At 35.7% G+C, this 22,351-nt stretch overlaps 1 protein-coding gene across 2 annotated transcripts in view; it reads right to left on the bottom strand.

Moving 5' to 3' along the window:
- LOC106884514 (tribbles homolog 2) overlaps window positions 1-19,315 on the bottom strand; it is a 33,983-nt gene extending 14,668 nt beyond the window's left edge. The window contains exon 1 of one of the 2 annotated variants that reach the window (XM_089350678.1): window positions 19,130-19,315. In XM_089350678.1, coding sequence (XP_089206804.1) covers window positions 19,130-19,240 — 111 coding nt within the window. In that variant the 5' untranslated portion in view covers window positions 19,241-19,315. Of the gene's footprint in view, window positions 1-10,530; window positions 11,417-19,129 lie in introns of those variants that run through there. The other variant, XM_014935936.3, reaches the window with a different exon arrangement.
- Between the last annotated feature and the right edge of the window lie 3,036 nt (window positions 19,316-22,351).

The following is a 22,351-nucleotide window of genomic DNA, read 5'->3' as shown; positions in this document are numbered from 1 at the left end:
ATTCGTGATTCCAGTTAAAATTTACTTTCTATGAGAGAAAGAGAGAGAAACAACCAATAACATTCACTAGCTTCGCTGTCTCAAAAAAAGATCCCTAAAATAAAACGTAAAATGAGGGTCACTTGTAAGAAACTTGATCTGCAGTCTCGTGGTTTATATCAACCAAATATGCCAACAAGCTGACAATTTTAAGACTTAAACTATATATAAAGATTTTATTAGTTTTTCTTTTTTAATCTTATGGCTTTAATAAAAATAATAAATCCAACAAAAACGAATTGCAAATTTTTGGCTGTTACTCTCCAACTTTCTTCGGATTAGTTTATATAAACAAAGAAATATTTCAGAATTGAAAACGAAAACAACGCATGTTTCTACAAACAAGTTGGGAAGTGATTTTAAAATAAAAGTTTATATTAATTTAAGAAAGAATTATTGATACACTTAAAAAAAAAAATCTTATTTCTTTGTTCTCTAACAACCCCTAAAAACCTTGTTTGATTTGCACCAGCAAAACTAAATTAAAAAGGCCTAAAAGTTTTCGAAATCCCATATAAATTATATTCAATGCAAATGTTCACAAAGATATCAAGGTTTATTACATAAACTAATATAACTGGTTATATTAGTTTATTTCTTCAGCAAAACGATAAAAACTTTTTTGAGGTGAAGAAAAACAAGAACAGGCATTGTTATTTCGTTACAACATACATACAATGCAACTAACAAGAGGAAACAACTTTGTTTTTAAAAAGATAAGTCTATAAAGATTGAAATGTTGTTCATAAGTTTAACGGACTAGTTAAGATTATATATCGTTTTAACAGAAAACGTAATAAACCTAAGTGAATGAAATAAATGCACGTGCGAGGGCCGTACGAGTTTGCAGTGGAATAAAGAGTCAACAAAGACCGGCTAATCACGCACGTGGGTTTATTGGTTTTTGAGTACAAGAAATTAAAAGAAAATGTAGCTAAATAATAATACAGAAAAATGCATTGTGTTAAATCTAGAATGAACAATGCATTACTAGGTAATGCAAGAGGAATAATTTCTAAAGCAGTTGCTGTAAGCTGCTTTGTTTAATTCGATTAATAAAAATAATAATCGAATGAGAAAGTAGTAGTAACTAGACTTTCGAGTGATAATTAAGAAACGAAGTTTATTCACTCACCAACACACTTTTTTTTTAAATTTTGAAAAAAAAAAGAAAAACTAACAAAACTAAACAATACAAATAAGAACAAAAGACGTTCAGTTCTGCTGAATAATGGATCTACAGCTCCTGTGGTTGTAACATCACACATCAACTGTGCCAAATTAAGAAAAATTGCAAACTACACAAAAGATTTTTCTTAGCAATTAGAAGAAAATTAATTCATATACATGCAATGTCGTATCACCCTCCCAAAGGGGTTTTTCTAAATAGAAAAAAAAATCATATTTATAAATGTAACTGTTTTATATAATGATTTAATTATATATATATTAAGCACGTTTTATAGACAGTTTGGATAAAGAAAATCTTAAATTTACTTATTCGATTTGAAACCCATTGGAAACATTTTTCACAGGGATCGTGCGTAGGTAAACCTTAAAAAAAAAACAAAAAATAAGTTTTGAAGAAAAATATATCAATAAAGAATTTTATAGACTTTGTAGAAACTTAAAGACACAATTAGCTTTTCCACTATAATAATGTTAAACGAGTCTCAGCTAAATTAATATACCAGAATGTACCGACAAAAAATACTTAAGGATATCAAACTTTCATTCTTAACTTTATAATACATATGAGAAAAAGTTTCAAACTTTCATAACTTTGACTCACATAAAAAAAAAAAACAATTTGCATTCTTCTTTAACACTCCTAACAAGAACAAAGAAACTAAGTATCCTTTCAGTATTATAAAGCCCCGACGTTAAAATAATACACCCTTTCCCGCTCTTTATTCTGTTAGGGAGGAGAAGGAAAGGATTACTGTCCGCCGGGATCCTTTAGGCAAGTGTATAACATGCAGACAAAGCTTGCTATGAACTTTACTGAATAGTGTGACCAGCCAGCCACTACTGCTGTCAACTATGATAACCACCATGCAAGCAGACAAACATAACATACCTTGACAGTAAAATTCTTATTCTGTGAGACAGTGCACCGAAAGGAACTGCGACCTTTCATTACTAGTTATGCCGAATAAAAACAAAAGTTTAAAGCTAAAAGACAGAAACAGAAGACAGAAGGAAGAAATGCGTGTGTGCGCGCGCGTCTGTAGAGGAAGGGGTGGGGGCAAGATGAAGGAAAGTGCTAAGTTCTTTGTCTTTTCCCGGGATTTCAGACAACGGAAACCCCTTTTTGGCGAGTGATGAGTAGCTATGCTGCTTAAAATACGACACCGTCATAATATGTACGGAGAGAGTGGGAAGATACGTGGAAGCCATTGTGACTTAATATTTTATTTCAAATAAAAAGTATTTTATTCTCTTTGAGTCTATCTGTATCTATCTACACACACACTTTAAAAATATAATTTTTTTTAAAGTGCGAGTGTGTTGATTTAGCATCCAAAAGTTAGGGAAAATACTAAAGTACTAACTTTCAGAAATCTTGTACGCTGTCAACGTTTTATATTAGTGCAAAAAACAACAAACTTCAAATTATTGCTTTTATTATACTATATGGTTTTCACTGTAAATCGCAATTAATTTGCATGCAGACATGCGGATATATAAACATGTATATTCATTCATAAATATATATTTTTTTGTACACACGCACGTATTGAACTATGATTTTGTTTTGACAAGTTTGATCGCAGACCGGTTTCGATTCTGCGAAAGAGCTCCTTTCAACAACGTTACTATGAACAATTCCGATCTTCACTCTTGGCTTTTATGCCTCAATAACTCAGCAAAAACTTCAAAGAACAAGTCAATAGTAGACATGTAAAAATATTGCATGTGGAGTGGTTAGTACTACCCATGACGAACGAAAGGAGGAGCAGTCAATAGACTGCTATTTTCACATAGCCGTGTTGTTTACAACAAACATATTCTGGTAACTTCAAGCTTGCTATTTATAATATAATCTCCACAAAAAGAAACTACTACTACTACTACCACCACCACTACACACTGAATGACGGATTGGCCGGCTCTTTATGAAACAAACAGTGTCTGGCATCCTTCTGGGGTCGATAAAATATCAGTCAAGTACTGGAGTTGAAACAATGGAAAAATTAGTAGAGGTCACTTCACGATTTACGTTCAAATCGCACATCAGTTAACTTTTGACTAATTCATAAATTATCCTCACTTACAAAGCTAGAAATTATTATCATCATCATCATTATTTGTAGTAGTAGTTGTAGTAGGATAAGATGTAAGAAATAGTACAGGGTTGAACTAAACGTACAACACTAATCTCTTATCTGTAAGTTGAGTTTGAATTCCACCCAAATCGACTTTGCCTAATGTGCTTCTTGGGTCTATGAAAACAAGAAACGGACTCAATTCTTCCAATCTACTATATCACTTTCTTACAGAACTAATCATGCGTTACTAAGAAACATTTAATTAGCACTGTCCAATCACCAAATATTTGTTCTTTGTATTGGCTCAAGTTAAATTCCTATTGTCAGTTAAGTCCCGATATAGAAGTAGAGAAAAGATCTGCAGATTCGAATATGAAGACGCTGCAAGGGAAGGACTTTCTCAATTAATCAAACAATAGTATATTTAGATTTGTTGAGAGTAAAACCCAGGACTTGGTTTTTATTTCTTATATCGAAACTCACTTTTAAAGCATGAACGTCAATCTGAATATCGCACCTTATGTTTGTAAACTCAGAGGGTTTCTGACCATACCATTTTATCCGAAGTCTTCAATACTTGCGATGGCGCAAGTGCACAGAAACTAGTCACACTAAGTTTGGTCAATATCTTAGAGAATATTGGATAGAAGCTTCCAGAAATGCTAAGTGAAATGTGTCAATTTAGGAAGGTTCTTTCTTTCTCTCTCTCTCACACACAGTATATCCATGGAGCAGTACGTTGTTCTCCTCCACGTGAAGTTAACGATCTCTTCCAAATGCTTTACTTTTACATATTTCTCTATACGTCCACTCAAAAGTTTGCTTAATAAGCAATAAACATTCTATACTTCGCACGCAGCAGCTAAATATGAATGCTTTAGAGTTTTCGCTTGAGACTTGTTGCATACTGACACACATCTTAATTGCATGAAGTTAGTATAGTGGGAGCAAGAGAGGAGGACTGGGGCGAGCAATCCTGCGTGGGAGGCATGTAGCAAATTAAAAAAAAACAAAACTATTGTAGTAACCTTTGGTTACCATATTATATGTTAAAAGGGATAGTATTTCACACTGCAAATTCTATAAGCCATGCAAGAATGTGCTTGAGCTAACGTGTGACAGACTTTAGATACTTGGATAATACAGGTATTGAATTTAATTTCCGGTAAACGCTTTTTCTTAATATTGAAGGTATGCGATACATATTTGAGCGTTAGCAATTTTCAGCATCAACTGCTCTGAACAGTGTATATGACACCCAAATTACATACTTGCCATCAATCAGCAGTAACCGGCATCTGTCTTTTAAACCAAGTAAAGTGCAATTATAGTAAGCTAGGTTGTTTCATGACGTTCTTACCACCAGGGAAGTGTCAGAAGGTAGGACTTTATTGCTAAAGGAGCAAACCGAACAACTTACACAAATATTGGAATGAAGACGCTGAGGCCTCGAATCAAACCAAACAATCGCTGGAAGCATAAAACTACAGAAATCAGTACAACACAATACATTATTCTTACATTACTATACAATCTCAGCATGACTACAGATCAGTTGCTAGAACCAATAAAAGAGTAATAAAAGCCACAAATCAATAGTTCATAGAAATATCTGTAATAGCACTAGTTGCTTAGAAGTAGGTCGGAAAACAAAGGGGCTATTGACCTATCTACCCCTCTCCCCATTTCCTCTCCAAATGCTCTCAATGTTATTCTATAAATTGTTAAAATCGATTTGCGGAAAGAGATGTGATTTATTCCCAGATTAGCCTTGAATGAATAGGTATATGACTGAAAATGAGAAGCTATGGTTTAAGGAAATTTGGCTCCACTATTTCCAGAAAGTCTGAGCATCGATGCTGAGAATAGTTCGTCAGTGACTGTTATTTCCCATATTTAGCTCCAGGTCAGTTCCGACTGAATAAACACGATTCAAGGCATTCCCGACATGACCATCTTTACTTCTTTTTCAGACAACTAGGACTGCGTTAGTCAATGTGTTCTTTCGTTTTTAAGACAATGAAATTTGAAGGAGAATTTGGCACTACTTCTAGCATATCGAGTGATCACAGAGGCTTCCTCGTTAGTTTACTATGATAGTTATGAGTATAGAGGGGTGTGTGATTATAAACAAAATTAGTAATAACAAATTTGACTTATTACATTATCTTCTATTCATAAATGGAAACCTTTTAATTTCATGAATCCTCTACGTGATTGCTTAAACTGTTAGAAATAACAGCCAAAAGTCCCTCAAAACACCAGTCTTAAAAGCAAGCAATCTCTTCAATAGAATTTTGACAATTTTTCTAATACGAGTTATGTTTCTTTAATATCGCATCCTGAATTGCGCTAAGCACAACGAAAGTAATCAAAACACCGTTGGACTAATTACGGTAATGAGAGCTTTTTAGCTCTGACTACTGCATGTGTGTATGTATGTATTTGTGCGCGCGCGCAGCGTGGCAAAGTACCTGGCTGGGGAGAGAGAGAGAGAGGCAGCTGTGAGTGCCGTCATTACATTGAAATCTATGATTAAGTTCAATGATTTATGATAAATCGAAACCGAATAATCTCAATAAATAAATAATAAAGGAACTTATACCACAGACACGTGCGCAAGAAACCCAGAGTTTTAAACATTTAAGTATGGCTGATTAAGTGCACACGTATACACATACGTTAAAACTATATAAATTCCTCAATAATGATCAACTCAGAATGTAAATATATACGTGAGTGAATGTGAATAATTTGCTGGGTGTGAGCGTGTGTGTGTGTATGAGTAAGTAGTACGTGAATGTTGGTTACTGGTGGCAGAAAATCCAGTAATAAACCGGATAGGTTCTAGTCTGACAGTCACACAAATATACATATATGCGCAGCATGTGACAGACACACAGCATCACGTCATTAATGACATCAAAGCTTCTATATCCCTCCCACACATTGTCTGTCATGCTAAGAAACTGTATTTGAATGAGTGGGAGACAGAGAAATGCCCAGGTCAAAAACTAACGATTAAATAATGAAATAAAAATTCAAGAATAATGCCTTTTAATTATTCTATCCCGTTTATATGCATATTTTCAACGTTTTTAATTAATTCTATATTTCTGTAACTAAAAAAATTGGTTACCTACCAACATGGCTGGAGTTTTTTTTTAACATAACATTCTCAAAAGTGCAGTTTGGGAAACCGTTATACATTTTACTTACTAAAATCTCACGTGTAGCTAACTTCAAACATTTCCTATAAACTATTTTCAAACAATGAAAATATTCTAGAATTCATAAAACATTTTAGAATACCCAAAAATATCTATATCAGGTAAAACAGCGAAGATTATTAACTATTTATAACTACTACACTAGTTTAATTTGAATAGCATTTACTTATAATTATCGTGTTTATGGATAAGAGAACAGCCAGGTGTTAGAATTGTTAGCGTAGACAAAATGCTTTGCGGCATTTCTTTAAATTCTTTATGTTCTGTGTTCAAATCCTATCGAAGTTACTTCGCATTTCACCCCTCTGGGGTCGGTAAGATACAGTACCAGTCAAGGACTGGGATCGATGGTATCAACTAATGCCTTCTCCATAAAATTAGGGACCTTGTGCTAAAATCGGAAAATCCACACATCTATGTGTGATTAGTAGTTAGTTTCTGTAAAGCGGAAGACAAATTTCAGTAGAGACACCCTGAACGACAAAACCCAAACTGAACACAAGCGGTATATGCGTGCATCATCGCCATGTGCGTGTTCGAATACAACCCCATTCCATGCACGTGTGTTTAGTTTCTGCAGGAGTTAATGTGAAATACCTCCCTTAGCTTACATGAATATACAGCGAGGGACACACACACACAGTGAGAAAGAAACGGAGTACGCTTTATTTTAGTTTTTGTGACAACTTGAAAAATACCCGTTCGTTCTGAAGTGAAGAAAAAACTTTGTTTCGAATTTACACATTACCTAGTTTCAGTGTGAAAACAGCAAGTTATTAGATGAAGTTTTTTCTTTCTTTCTTTAATATGTAATCCCAACTCAGAATAAATGATAAAACTGTTTCGCGACAACCCTGACTAACACAGCTCTTTGAAACTCAGTCACAAATCCCATCTAACAACACGCTTCTTACAACACATATAGGAAAAAGTTGAAGAAAAAAAAAGTTACAGGAGAAAAGTCACAGAAATAATTTTACAATATTTCATTTAAGATAATGAATAAAACGTGAATTTGTGTCCTTCTGAAGTATATTATGAAATAAATTGCTTTATCATTGTATAGTCATCTTATATTATAAGGTAATAAACTGCTAAGAATTTAGTTAAACGACTGTATAGTTCATAAATGAAAAGCGACAGTTTCCATGTAACTTTTTTCTTCAAAGCCAAAATTGTGACTTTATATCCATTCACCTTACACACGCCATTACTTGTTCCCAAAGACACACCCTCTGTCACTATTTCAGTTATTTCCCTTCGATGGCTCTAGAAACTACCTGTATTGTCTGTTTCTGCATTAAATACACACCCAGTCCGTAACTAGGTTATGATGCTCACTCACACAACACAATCTTTTCCACCTCCTCTTTTCAGTTATTAAGCTCATCACGTACATACAATATCTACCAAATAGCCAAATGAGTTCACTACAGTACACAACCCTCACCTTTCGATCTCCCTCAACTTTGATCTATAATACTATAACATACAATCTTAAGAAAAATAGCTATTTGACCGAATGCAGAATATCCGAAAAATAATGGGAGTATTTAATAACTAGATATTAGTATTGTAATGTCTCACTTTCTGAAGAACTTTTTTTTCTTTTCAAGAATGAAAATGCAATTACAATCGCAGACAATGTTTATACACTTACAAACGAAATATATTTACACACTTATAAATATGCGTCAGGCCATAATTTTAAGTTGTGATAAAGTACAAGTCAAACTTTCACTTGATATTACTTTCATTGTAGAATGATAAAAAACCAAAAAAAAAACAACCGTATATTTATCGATTTCCTAGCACAAAGCCTTAAATACTTTTATATAGTATATACTCAATTATATCAACCTTACAACTCGGCTGATACTTTATTTTATCGACCTCAGGAAGAACGATAAAAAAAAGCAAAAAAATGATCTTAGCGGGATTTGAACTCAGAACACAAAGGGTTCTAATTGAATATTGCTCTACCCATTCTGCTAATATGCTCGTTTATTCTGCAATAGAGCTGGGATAACGATATTGACCAACCAGTGAGTGATTCGTACACACACTGACAGAGCAACAACCAAGTCACCGATGACGCAATATATAAATACTGGTAGAGCTAGTAACTAGCTCGTTTTCTGAGTGGAGTTGGAGCTAGGAGGAAGGCATTCAACAGTTATGCCTGCTGATCTACCTCACACCACACACTCTTTCATTTAATCATTGAATGAAACTCAAGTTTTATTCGCCGTTACTACGCAGTAAAGCCGACTACCGCTTTCGTATTTGTTATATTGAGTACAACCATGTAAACTGGGTTTTCTTATTCCATTTCGCTACAATGAAGTCACTGAACAGACATTTCGCAATCCTTCGGTATTGATACACGACGTCATTCACCCACACGACCTTCCCTCGTGACATAGATAAAGAGGCTAGGCTCAAAAAGAGGGGGGAATGACGGCGTCGCCTCACACCGACATTCCATATACCAATATCGAAGGATCGCCCATTTTTCTATTTATATAACTCGTTAACAAAAAAAAAATTTTTTTAAACTCCCACGAAAAGAAGTTTCCTGATGCATAGCCCCTAAATCAACTCTGATTGAGGATCTTATGATTAGAGGTGCTTCACCCGTGACCATACATTTTCTTTTAAGATTACGTTGTTCAGCAAGTTCTTGCTTTTGTAGGAATGGCAGGGTTTAATTTGAAGAACATTTAGCTATTTCTAGTTTGTCAAGCAACCACGAAGAGGTTATCTGCAATATCTATTTGCGCAAATGTAAGCATATCTAGATGCAGCGTATAAAAGGGTCAATTAGAAAGTAAACATTTGCTGAAATGTTTCTCAAAGCGGATTTAAAAACATTAGCCATTTGACATGGAGGACTTTTGTTTCGTTTTGTCTATCTATCATTAGTTTAAAAACTACTTAAGTGAAACCCAATCATAGCTCCTTTTTGAGTAAGGCAAAATAAAACATTAGCAAGTTTGCCATAAAGCAGCACCACGAGGTCGTTAATTGGGGCACTCGACAATAATTTCCTCGGGCTCACTAAAAGACAGCCTTTACCCCCGTTCTATACATCCATTTGAAACAAACGTAATGCTCTATATGTCTAACTTGTGATCTCCAACAGACGAATCATCTGTAAATATGACTTAACTGCGTCATTTCTTGAATGATTAAGAAATTTAACTATTAAATTACAAAAATCGTTAAACTACAAAAATCACACGAAAATCTAGGTGACTTGCACACTTTTAGCACTAAGCTCCTTATATATATATGTATATATATATATAACTTGTGGCATTTTAATCCCGCTGTTCATTCTGAAATGTAGCGAGGTCACTTATCAAGAATGTTACTCAAGGCGGGGCATAATTCGAGCTACCACGTAAACATTCAAATATTTTATTAGTAGTCATACATAGAAAGTAGTGTCACAGGCTACAACAGTCTGACTAATCATGTCCTTATATCACACACGAAAATATCAAACTTGGTACCTAACTAATGTGGTTTGTAATTACGGAGGACTCTAACAAATATCTAAAAATTCTTGTAGACAATTTTTTTTTTAATGAAATTCAAGAGAAAAATAAAATACAGGTTATCAACCCAAATGAAAATGGGTACTACTAAAGCAGCAAGGTCCCGAACGCGCTAGCTAGTCGTGAGTGGTCGATCCTAACCCTAACCCGAAACACTTATTCATTTGCACACGCGGGTTAGGGACAGGGTTAGGGTTAGGATCGACCACTCAAGACTAGCTAGCGCGGACGCACGACTACACGTTCGGGAACGTGCTGCTTTAGTAGTACCTGAAAATGCTTATAATTCTAGAGCTCCGAATCAACATATATAAATTACTCGAGACAATTACAGTCAACTTTCATGAACACCAGACAAAAAGAAAATAACACCATGTTTAAAATCTTCGTGAAATAAATAACTTTTAGGTAAAATTATGCACTTACTTTACAAATGGATTCTCTGTTGGTATGTGTGTTGTGTGCCTTGTAAACATTCCGATCTTTATATTCACGCAGTTCTATGAGAGTATATTTTTCCAGTTGTAAGTTCCCGCAGGCCTTAGGAAAGTCCGGTGTGTATGATGGTTGTAAGTCGGGACTAAGATTACCCGGATTAGCCGCCGGTGTGGGATCCACAACCTCGGCAGTTTTTTCCTCCCGAGGGGATGCATAATATGACGGTGTTCTAGGGCGGGACCGAGAGAACCCACTCATAGGTGTGCAGTGCAAACTGAAGGAGTCAGTCATAGGACCACGCGAAGATCTCCCTTTATAAATAACCGTGAACAAAGTTTTACCAGAAAATAAGGTAGCAAGTTGATAGAGAATGTAACTATCTATATATAAATAAATATATATATAGACAGAAGAAATATAAATTAAGTATGTATATAATACAAAGATTTATAACAGTTTATATATACATGTGTGTGTGTGTGGATATTTACAAAAGAAAAATCTGCACTTGATACGTGGCGAGTTAAAGATGATGTAAATCAAGGGATATCTAAATTTTACTGTTTACAAACAGCAGCTTGTCGGAATAACGGACAGTTTATTAATTAATTATTATTGTATTGCTAAAGATTCCTGCACTATTTTCATCTATGATTCAACACAAATGAAAGTTTCGTCAGATTGTCGATTGGAATGTAAGATTGCTGCCCTCGTGGTGTCCAGAGCTAATGATGGTGATATCAACAATGATGATGATGATGATATAATGCTCTTGATGACGTTAATGACTTGAAAATGACAAATAACTATAACAATGCCAAATAATTGTGCCGCTTGTCTTTAACTTTTACACTATTTAAATGCCCTTTTGTGTCTCCTCTGAATATTTTTATATACAGATCCTTTTAACAAAATACTGTTTTCTCAACTTGGCTCATAACTTGATTCAATAAATAAATTCTATATATATAAAGATATTTAATATTTATGTATAAAGGTGTGAACATATCACTATCTATATCTAGAGTCTATGTACCACCAGTGTATGTGTAGTTCTTATAACATGAAAAAAGTTTATCTCAGATATGTCTGGTATTTCGAAAGGTAATTAAAAGGTACTAAGTATGTAATGAATTATTCAAACTATTACTGAAATAGGGTAAGCAACAAGCTGTTAAGTGGATTGGAAACTCTAATAAAAAAGATTAAGGTTACTATTAGAATACAAATGCAATAGGTGCGAATAGTTAAGGGTGGTGGCGAAGAGACATCAAGGCATAGATTTCATAGATGCAGCTGCAATAATCATTATAGTATTCATCTTTTGTACAGTGTTAATTCTAGCAGATGTTGCGGTCTTGATACTGGCAGTAGTGGCTTTCTCTGTGTACGTTTCCATTATGACTCTTAAAAAAACTGTTAACTGTTAGCCACCAGCCAAAACAACACCAGCTTTCGCCACATTTTGTATTCTATGGGACTCATTTTGGCAGCGGACAGAGGTATGTAGAATCAAATAATTATAAAACAATCACAGACATAGAGTTTATATATATATATATACATATATATATATATATATATATATATATATATGAACAGACTAGTGTAACCTTCACAGTAAAGGTGTTAGGTTACATATAATACAACTATGTACATATATACAATAAAAAAATACTAAGATAATTTTACGTATACATATTCATATATTTATCCACAAATGAAATATTTAAAACAGTTTGTTAGTCAGTGTCATGTGGTGTTGAAATAATGATTTACCTATTAAAGAGGCGTCCGATATTGCATGAGATCGCTTTAGATCTCGTTATTACGTCGCAGGTGGTTGCTTTTAAGATGATGATAATAAGGTGCAAGAAAACTCTTGTTTTAACAGTTGACCAATAATAATAGTTTCTTTCATCCGTATAAACTTGTAAATATATCCCGTAATTGTTTTCGTTTTTTTTTTTCTTAATTTGTTAATGATTCAAAACAACAATGAAACAATGTATAAATATATAATTTACAGAAGATTGTGTAAATTATATATGTATATGAGAATACTCATGTAATAGTTTTATGTGTACAAAAGATATATAAAATATATCTTGTATTATTTACAGCTGTTTTAAAAAAGCAGCTGATTATTCAATGAAATATATATACTGTATTATATATCCAATTGATTGTAACAACGAAAAAATATATGTTCCTTTGTGATTGTAGGGGGAGTCTCCTCGTGTTGTAACCACTTTCTTTGTTTTTCTTCAACCCCTAAACAAAGTACTTCCAGGACAGGGAGGGGCGTGTTACGAGACACGACACCCCTTCACGACGGAACACTCAACACTGGAATCCACTGCTAGCGGGCACCCACAGTGACTAAAATAATCAGGCGCGAGGCTCTTATATATATGAGACCGACTCACTATCGAGAGTGGGCGGTTATTCGGTCGACGCTCACTGTCAGCCAATGAGCTGTAGACAACGAAAGAAATCTCTAATTAATACGCCATAGAAAAATAAACTAAAAACATACAAATGGTTGTCGCGGTCTCTGTATCTAAGTCGCTATGTATGTGGTACAAAATATAAATGTAGAAGTTTACTCGATGTTTCTTGAAATTTCTTAATTTCTTATAGAATTTCGGTCGCAAATTATGAAAATAAAGACAGTAAATGTTTATATGAACCGAATAGTTTGTTTTCTATTAGGGACTATTTTGCAGCTGTGTCGACTTAGTTATTTTTAGAAACGCTTGTTATAGCTAACATTTATGTATGACTGTATGATGTGATTACACATGTGCGTGTGATTGCGTAGTAAATAAGGAGGAATAAGAAGGTGTGTGTGAGTGTATGTGAAAGAGACTAATAGAGTCGTAAGGATAGGCAGAGTGGAACAAAATAACGATATTAGAAGCGATAAAACAAGAGAGTGAGAGAAGAGAGGAAAATGATAGGAAAAATATTAGAAAGATATGATGTTTAATCGTAAGAGAGACAGACCGATAAAATGTTATTGCGCAATGAAAGAGTATTTGTGAAATTGAGGAAGAAAGGGAAAACTAGTAAAAAGAGAATAAGAGAGATATATTTGGAGGGAAAGGCAGAGAGATAAGCGGTACTGCGCAATGAAAAAGAGAGACAAGATAGAAATTATGAATAAGGGTGAAAAACTACGTTGGAAATTGAGAGAACCAGGGGGAGAAAAAGAGAGAGAGACAGATAGAGATAGATAGATAGATAGAGAGAGAGAGGAGAGCAGAAGCTAATGAGAAAGTGAGAAATAAATATAGTTTAAAATACGTAGAGGCAACATATGAGAGAACGGGTGGAGATTTGAAATGGAAAGATATGACAAATGGGAAAGGGGGTGGGAATGAAATATTGTTACATACACACACAAATGCACACATGCACAAACACGCATACACACACGTGCAGACACATGCATACACGCACGTACATGCACACACACACACACACAACACATAACATACACACACACACACACACACACACAGTGTGTGTGTGTGTGTGCATGGTATTGCTCGATGAAAGACAATGATTAAAAATTAGACGGGGTTAGGTGTTGTGGAACAGAAGGAGTGCTGAAGGATATAGGAGAAGAGATAACAAAGGGAAAAGTTGTAATGTAAGGGAGTGAGAGAAGGTGTGTGAGGAGAGGAGAGGAAATACAAAGTTGAACGGGGATTGTGGAAAGCATTAAAGAGTGACAAAGGTTGACAGAAAGGGAGGAGTGTATTTCTGCATTATACAAACATATAGCTTGATAGGTCTGGAATTAAATCAGTAGAAGGCACAGAAAATTTTCCTTGAAATATATTCTGAAACGAATATTAATATTTGTGTGTGTGTGTGTTGTATTCAACTTAGACACGTGACAAATCAGGCCCGTAACTTTTCGTCGTTCCTTTTTGACTTACGTGAGGAATGGTTGAGAAAGTTTAATGCATATATATATATATATATCTTTGATTTTAATTTTTTATATATTAGTAGCCATTGTAAAATATAGGTAAGGTTTCCAGTTGAATATATTGGTAAAAATTCTCAGTGCAGGATTTAAAAGTTTAGATACAGAAGAGCTGAAAAGAAAGCAGAAAGGATGGATGAGATAGTTGGGTTTTGGTGGAGCTGATATACTGTCGTTGACTTTAGAAGAATTAACCCCTTTAGCATTTAATCCGACCATACCTGGCCCAAATATTCTGCCTGTTTTATGTTAGAACTGACCAGATCCAACCTCTCACACCTACCCTACAATGTCATTTTAAAAATAACAATCACATCATTGAAAGCTCGATGCTTTGAAATAATGCCCTTTTAATTCAAAACATAAGCAATGCATTTGACAAAGAAATCTGAAACCACTAAAAGTTGGATTCTTTTTGAACACATCTTGTATGTATATATATATACATCATCATCATCATCATCATCACCAGAAGAGGCAGAAAGAGAAGATACAGCTAGATGAACTGCAAGTGTTTGAAAAGTAGTATTACAATCCTTGTGATGGGGTAAGCTCTTGGTAAGTCAAGTCTACATCAAGGTTTCGATTCACAATTGAATTCACCTTGCATCATCGATGCTTGTGGAAAATGCACAAATATATTCTTAACACTCAGCATCTTAGAATTAATGCCAAGGTATAAAATGTATCTATTGCATCTGATACCAGCTTTGATAATTGATTGCGTTCTGAGGTTTTTTTTCTTTCACACACACACACGTGCTGGTGGCATGTAAAAAGCACCCACTACACTCTCGGAGTGGTTGGCGTTAGGAAGAGCATCCAGCTGTAGAAACTCTGCCAGATCAGATTGGAGTCTGGTGCAGCCATCTGGCTCGCCAGTCCCCAGTCAAATCGTCCAACACATGCTAGCATGGAAAGCAGACGTTAAATGATGATGATGATGATGATGATGATGTATATATATATACATACAAGATGTGTTCAAAAAGAATCCAACTTTTAGTGGTTTCAGTTTTAGGACTATGGCTATGCTGGAGCACCATCTTAATTCATTTTCTGTCAATTTTGTTGTTTCTTTATGGCCAGAGTTGGTCATTGAGTTTGTTGCAGGTGATCTTCCCAGAGTGTATCCTTGAATGGTTCATGGGTCCATTATCGCCGATAGTTTACGCAATGGTTTATAATGTTTCAGCAGAGGTCCCTTTTATATTTATGATTCTTTTAGATGGGCAGTTGAACAGTTGAGGACCTCTAAATATCACGCTACTTCAATAAAATGTTTTTGCTCATGATTTCGAAGTGGTATATTTGGAAGCCAACAGCATCTACCAGTTTGTACATTTTGTGCTTTAAAATTCACTCTAATGCTGATGTTTGGAATATACTCCTACAGGATTTTTCATACATATATCATAATATATCTTCTCTTTGGTGTGCAAGAGAGTAAAGATGCAAAGCTTTCAGATGTTCCCAGTAATTAAGGTTTTTAAATGAAGTCATTTTACTGATGAATGTTCTTTGCAATCATTCAATCTCTTCTATGAGACTGGATGAATTTGTAGATCAAAGCTGTGAGCGGTAATCTAATCTACTCAGAACTAAAGTTTTCCATACATAAATTGTTTTCCTCATGCACTTTAAAATTAGACAGTGCAGGCTGAGATTCTATGATTCATATCCTCGTTTGCAAAATCTTCTTTGCAGTCATATATATATAAGGGACATATGAAGTAAATATCTGAGTGACACGTTTAGTTACTAAGATCTCTAACTACAGACCCTGTGAATGATAGTAGCCTCTTCTTAAACTCACACATGTAACAGCCTATGGTAGCACATAGATGGTCACTCATCCTGATAAAGGATACTTTCAATAATGTAGTCCTAGATGCACTACATCTGAAAAACAGAAGATGAGATGTGTGGTACATCTTTGGTGGTAGGTCTGCTTAGTTAGTGCTGCCTTAATGTGCTGGGACTCATAGGGCTGGTTGCCTGGCTTCCATGGAGTAGAAGAGACCAAGATCACAACATTCCTCCTTACATGAGATGCCAGTATATTGCTGGTTACTCATTTACAGTTGAGTGAGCTATAGCAATATGATATGAAATATTTGGCTCAAGAAAACAATATACCGCCAGGTCTGAGAATTGAAATTTACAATCTTGTGATCATGATTGCGACACCCTTGTCACTAGGTCACACACTTTCACCATTTAGTGCTGACCTGTGGCTAAATACAATGATCATTTAATGAAATAATGTATCCCAGAATTCCTATGTTATCTTAGATAAGAACCTGTCTTCTTTTATTTATGATTTATTTTCTTTAGCTATTAAGAAACAAAAGTCATTAGTCACCAGCTTTTTCAGGGTCTATAAAATCAGCATCCTCGCACCATCAAGCCCAAAGGGGCCCACTGGTTTCTCCCTAATGCTAGTATATTTGGTACTCTTCCTCAGTACATCTATGTTATGTTGCAAGCACCATATGTGACATTAATTACCATAGATGGGCTCCATAAAAGTAGGGTTTATAAGGCAGGGATTCAGCTGGTACATCACTCCAAGGTTTATGAATATCTGATGACTCTTCTTTGAAGATATAAAAAAAAAAAAGAGTACTTGTCTTCCCTTGGCGGCATGAAAGAAGTGTTGGGCAACAGATTAAATCTAACACCCAAGAACTAAAATGCAAGGAACCAGGACAGATACTACAAGAAACCTCAACTGACATTCTAACAATTTGGCCAATCCACTTCTCTGGATTGGTATTTTGCTTTATTGATTCCACCCACCCACCCACTACCAAAATATATCAAAAATTGAACCCCAGCAAGATTTGAACTCACACCACAGAAACCCAGAACAAATATAGCAAGGCAAGTTGCAATTTACTAAGCTTTCAAATCACTTAGTAACAAGCTGTGTCTATTACAGAATTGGTAGAACAGCTTTCCACAGCAAAGTGCAGGAGCACTGTAAAATTAATGAGTGTTCTGATAGCTTACACTGAACAGTTTAACTCAGAGGAAAGAGAAAAAAAAAGACTCTGATAGCCTTATTTACCATGAATAATCTACAGGAAGACAAAGAGTTTAGTGAAACCCCTAAAACTTAAAGGGATGGTATATGGTCTTTTCTATGACATCATATCTTGTGCAAGACAGACTGATGTCCTGTTCAGTTGGGGAATCCTGTTGCACTTTCAGTCTAGTCATCTAAAAATTTGATTAAGTTCTAGTTTCATGAGTCAGCTGGTTCAAAACAGGATAAATAAATGATTATATATATATAAAAAAAAAAACCAACAATAAAAGTACTCCACCATCCTTGAGGCTTTATTTCTATCATCAATTAAGTGGTGAAATGAGAGGAGATAAATATGGTAGGAAGAAGTCACAATGTCAGTCATGTGATATAGCCATGTGACTATTTAGATGAGGCAAATACTCTAAGGTGCTCAGCTAACATGTTATAGGTCCTTCGCTTTGTCTCTGAGTTAGTTATTATTTCTTACACATATCTGTAGGACCTCATTTTTATAGTGACAGGAAATGGTTTTGTTATATGACACTCATGTGCTTTTGGCTATTATTGTTGTTGTTTTTCGTTTTCTTACAAATACAACTTCAAAGTAATAGACGTCGTGAATATCATATAGTGAGACAGGAATTTGTAATGTTCCTTCATTTCAGTAAGAGCATATGTTGTTGTTGTTGGCACTCCGTCGCTTACGACGTCGAGGGTTCCAGTTGATCCGATCAACGGAACAGCCTACTCGTGAAATTAACGTGCAAGTGGCTGAGCACTCCACAAACACGTGTACCCTTAAAGTAGTTCTCGGGGATATTCAGCATGACACAGTGTGACAAGGCTAACCCTTTGAATTACAGGTACAACAGGAAGTAAGAGTAAGAGAAAGTTGTGGTGAAAGAGTACAGCAGGGTACACCACCATTTCCTGCCGGAGCCTCATGGTGCTTTAGGTGTTTTCGCTCAATAAACACTCACAACGCCCGGTCTGGGAATCAAAACCGCGATCCTATGACCGCGAGTCCGCTGCCCTAACCACTGAGCCATTGCGCCTCCACTGTAAGAGCATATATGAAGCAATTAAGAAGCATGTGCTCTAATACATTCAATATAGGGAGATCAAAGACTCCCACACTCTACTTTGTCTACCATCTTTCCAGGGTCCAATAAAAACATGTAACAGTTAAACGAGATAGGAGAAAATTCAAACATCTATACTCCTCCAAAAAAATTTATACTCTTTATCCTTATGTTAGTTTCAAATTTTGGCACAAGGCCAGTAATTTCGGGGCAGGGGCTAAGTCGATTACATCGACATTAGTGCTTGACTGATACTTATTTTATCGACCCTGAAAAAGATGAAAAGAAAAGTCAGCCTGGGCAGAATTTGAACTCAGAACACGAAGACAGATGAAATGCTGCTAAGCATTTAACCCAACATGCTAATGATTTCGTCAGCCCAGCGTCCTTAGCGCTCTATTAAATACCAATACATTACTTATATTTACCTTGAAGTTTCTCCCTGAGATATGAGAATTCATAACTTGCCTTAAAGTTAAGTTGTCTTCTTCCTTCTTCTTTCTTCTCTTTTCTGTCTTCTCTTTTTATATGATCATTATTATATTGTTTCTTGAACAATTCTTGTTGATTTTTAAGCATCAATACTAGCTCAGTGTGTACTGTGCTGGTTTTATAAAGAAGTAAGATCTATGATGACTGACATAACAAGCTGTAATGATTAACAGCATCAGCTGCTGCTGCTTTTATTACTTATGGTGAAATCATTATTGCGTGTTAGTGACATAGCTTTGTTATTTGTTATTTCAAACGGATGGTGACATATCATTTTATTCTGTCACAGTATTTTCTAGAATTTCCTCCTCCACCCCTGCTTAATTCAGCAAGATATGAATATGTACAAGTGTGTGTGTGTGTGTGTGTGTGTGTGTGTTGGGGTTGGGGTGGGTGGGTGGGGGGTTGAATATCTGCGAATTGTTCTAAATAGCTAAGGTTCCATTTTAGTATCTATGCTGAATTCGTGGACAGAACCATATGAATGATTCTAACAAGATTTTAGAACAACAGCTATTGAAATGTGTGTGTGTGTGTGTGTGCGCGTGTGTGCGTGCGTGCGCGTGTGTGTGTGTGCGTGTGGGTATACATGCACAAACATGAATATACATTTACTTATATATTCTTGTTTGTGAGTGTACATATGGACACACATACACACACACACACACATACATACATGTATACATATAAATACATGTAGATATATATGCATACATATAATGTCTGTACCAGCATGACCACAGCCACTTGGCTGAAACACATAAATAAATAAATAAATAAATATGTATGCATCCACACACACACAAACACACGCACAAATATATTGTTGTATTTCAGGATGGTCACTTTATTTATTATTTCTTTTTTCCTTTGCCAAATAAACACACGCACTATATATATATGTTTTTTCTTCACTCGTTTATTACTGTTCTTATTGTTCTTATTTTAACTCATGTCCATTGTCTGGAAATCTTTCGTCGCACACCTGTGACCTCTTCAGCGACACTTTTCGTTTCCATGTGTGTTCTTGCTCCACTTACTCCATTCTGTTCTTCTAAGATGTGTATCCTTATGTGTACATGAATGGAAAAGTATGTGTGCATGTCTTTGGTCATGTGGTGTGGTGTGGTGTGGTGGTGGGTGTTACAGTTCCATTCAAGCACATTCATTCATGCGCACATACTGTTTCATTTTTTCCCCCTAAGAATACACACTTTAGAAGAACAGAATGGAGCAAGAGGAGTAAGAGCAAACATGGAAATGAAAGGTGTCACTGAAGAGGTCACAGATGTGTGACAAAAGATTTCTGGACAATGGACCTAACTTAAAATAATAAAAGAAAAACAGTAATAAACGAGTGAAGAAAAATGTATATATATATATATATATATATATATATATATACACATAGTGTGTGTGTTTCATCATCATCATCATCATCATCATCGTTTAACGTTTGCTTTCCATACTAGCATGGGTTGGATGATTTGACTGAGGACTGGCGAACCAGATGGCTGCAGCAGGCTCCAATCTGATCTGGAAGAATTTCTATAACTTGATGCCCTTCCTAACGCCAACCACTCCGAGAGTGTAGTGGGTGCTTTTACATGCCACCGGCACGAGAGCCATGCTCTAATGGTGTTTTTACGTGCCACCTTCACAGGAGTCAGTCCAGCTGCGCTGGCAACGACCTTGCTTGAATGTTTTGTTCACATGTTTTGTCACCGGCACAAGTGCCATAAGTCGGCGCTGGTAACGATCATGCTCAGATGGTGCTTTTTATGTACCACCGGCACGGAAGCCAGACCGCTGCTCTGGCAGTGATCCCACTTAGATAGTGCTGTTACTGCTCCACTGGCATGGGTGCCAGTCATCGAATTTGGTTCAGTTACAATTTCACTTGCCCCAACAGGTCTTTGCAAGCAGAGTTTAGTGTCCAATGAAGGAAGGGTGGTATGGGTACCAGTCATCGAATTTGGTTTGATTTCGATTTTGATTTCACTTGCCTCAACAGGTTTTTGCAAGCAGAGATTTGTGTCCAAAGAAGGAAAGGTATGCATAAGGGGGCTGGTTACACCCCTGGTAAAGGCCACAGATTATGGTTTCACTTGTCTTGCCGGGTCTTCTCACGCGCAGCATATTTCCAAAGGTCTCGGTCACTTGTCATTGCCTCGGTGAGGCCTACTGTTCAAAGGTCGTGCTTTACCACCTCATTCCAGGTCTTCCTGGGTCTACATCTTCCACAGGTACCCTCAACCACTAGGCTGTGGCACTTTTTCACACAGCTATCCTCATCCATTCTCACCAAATGACCATACCTGCGCAATCGTCTCTCTTGCACACCACAACTGATGCTTCTTAGGTCCAACTTTTCTCTCAAGGTACTAACACTCTGTCGAGTATGCACACTGACATTACACATCCATCGGAGCATATTTGGCAAAGAATAAAAATAATTGAAAAAATAAAAAAATAAATAAAATGATCATCCCGAAATGCAACAATATCTGTTTCAATATACGATTTCACATCAGGAAACTTGCAAAACAAATTGATAAATGTATATATATATATATATATATATATATATATATATATATATATATATTGTCTCTCTCGGTTCCGTGCCTCATCGCGTTCATACACACATAATTTTTCTCGTCTGGCCGTAAAGCCTTTTCTGTTTGTTTTCCTGTCTTGTTTTTTGTCCGCCACTACATTCCTCCATGGCTAGATTTAATTTGCGTATACAGATTTAATCTGCGATCCATGGGACGAGCCGTTTTAACGTTGCGTCCTGCCCGAAGCTCGTCGAAACGCCGGTGTTAAAACGTGGGTAGCTGATGAAGTAGAATGTTCTCTATGTGGCTCGTGTGTTCTCGTCTACGTTTGTTTGCAATGTCCTGTACCCAGATATGCACCTATACATACAGGTGGATGTCGGTATGCACATACCTGTACGTATATATGCATATACTCATTTACTTTTGTTTTTATATATATATATATATATATAAAGTCTCAAATATTTTCATCGAGTTAGAAAACAGAGATCTAATGGATACAAATTAATTTATAAATTAATCAAAACACACACACACACACAAACATTTCAATATCTGTTGTTCTATAATTTTGGTGAATATGTTGATTAATTAATAAATTCATTTGTATCCATTAGATCTCTCTGTTTTC

This window comes from Octopus bimaculoides, chromosome 4, assembly GCF_046866305.1.
Source record: "Octopus bimaculoides isolate indiv1 chromosome 4, ASM4686630v1, whole genome shotgun sequence".
NCBI lineage: Eukaryota > Metazoa > Mollusca > Cephalopoda > Octopoda > Octopodidae > Octopus > Octopus bimaculoides.
This window is presented reverse-complemented; position numbering and strand designations above follow the sequence as displayed.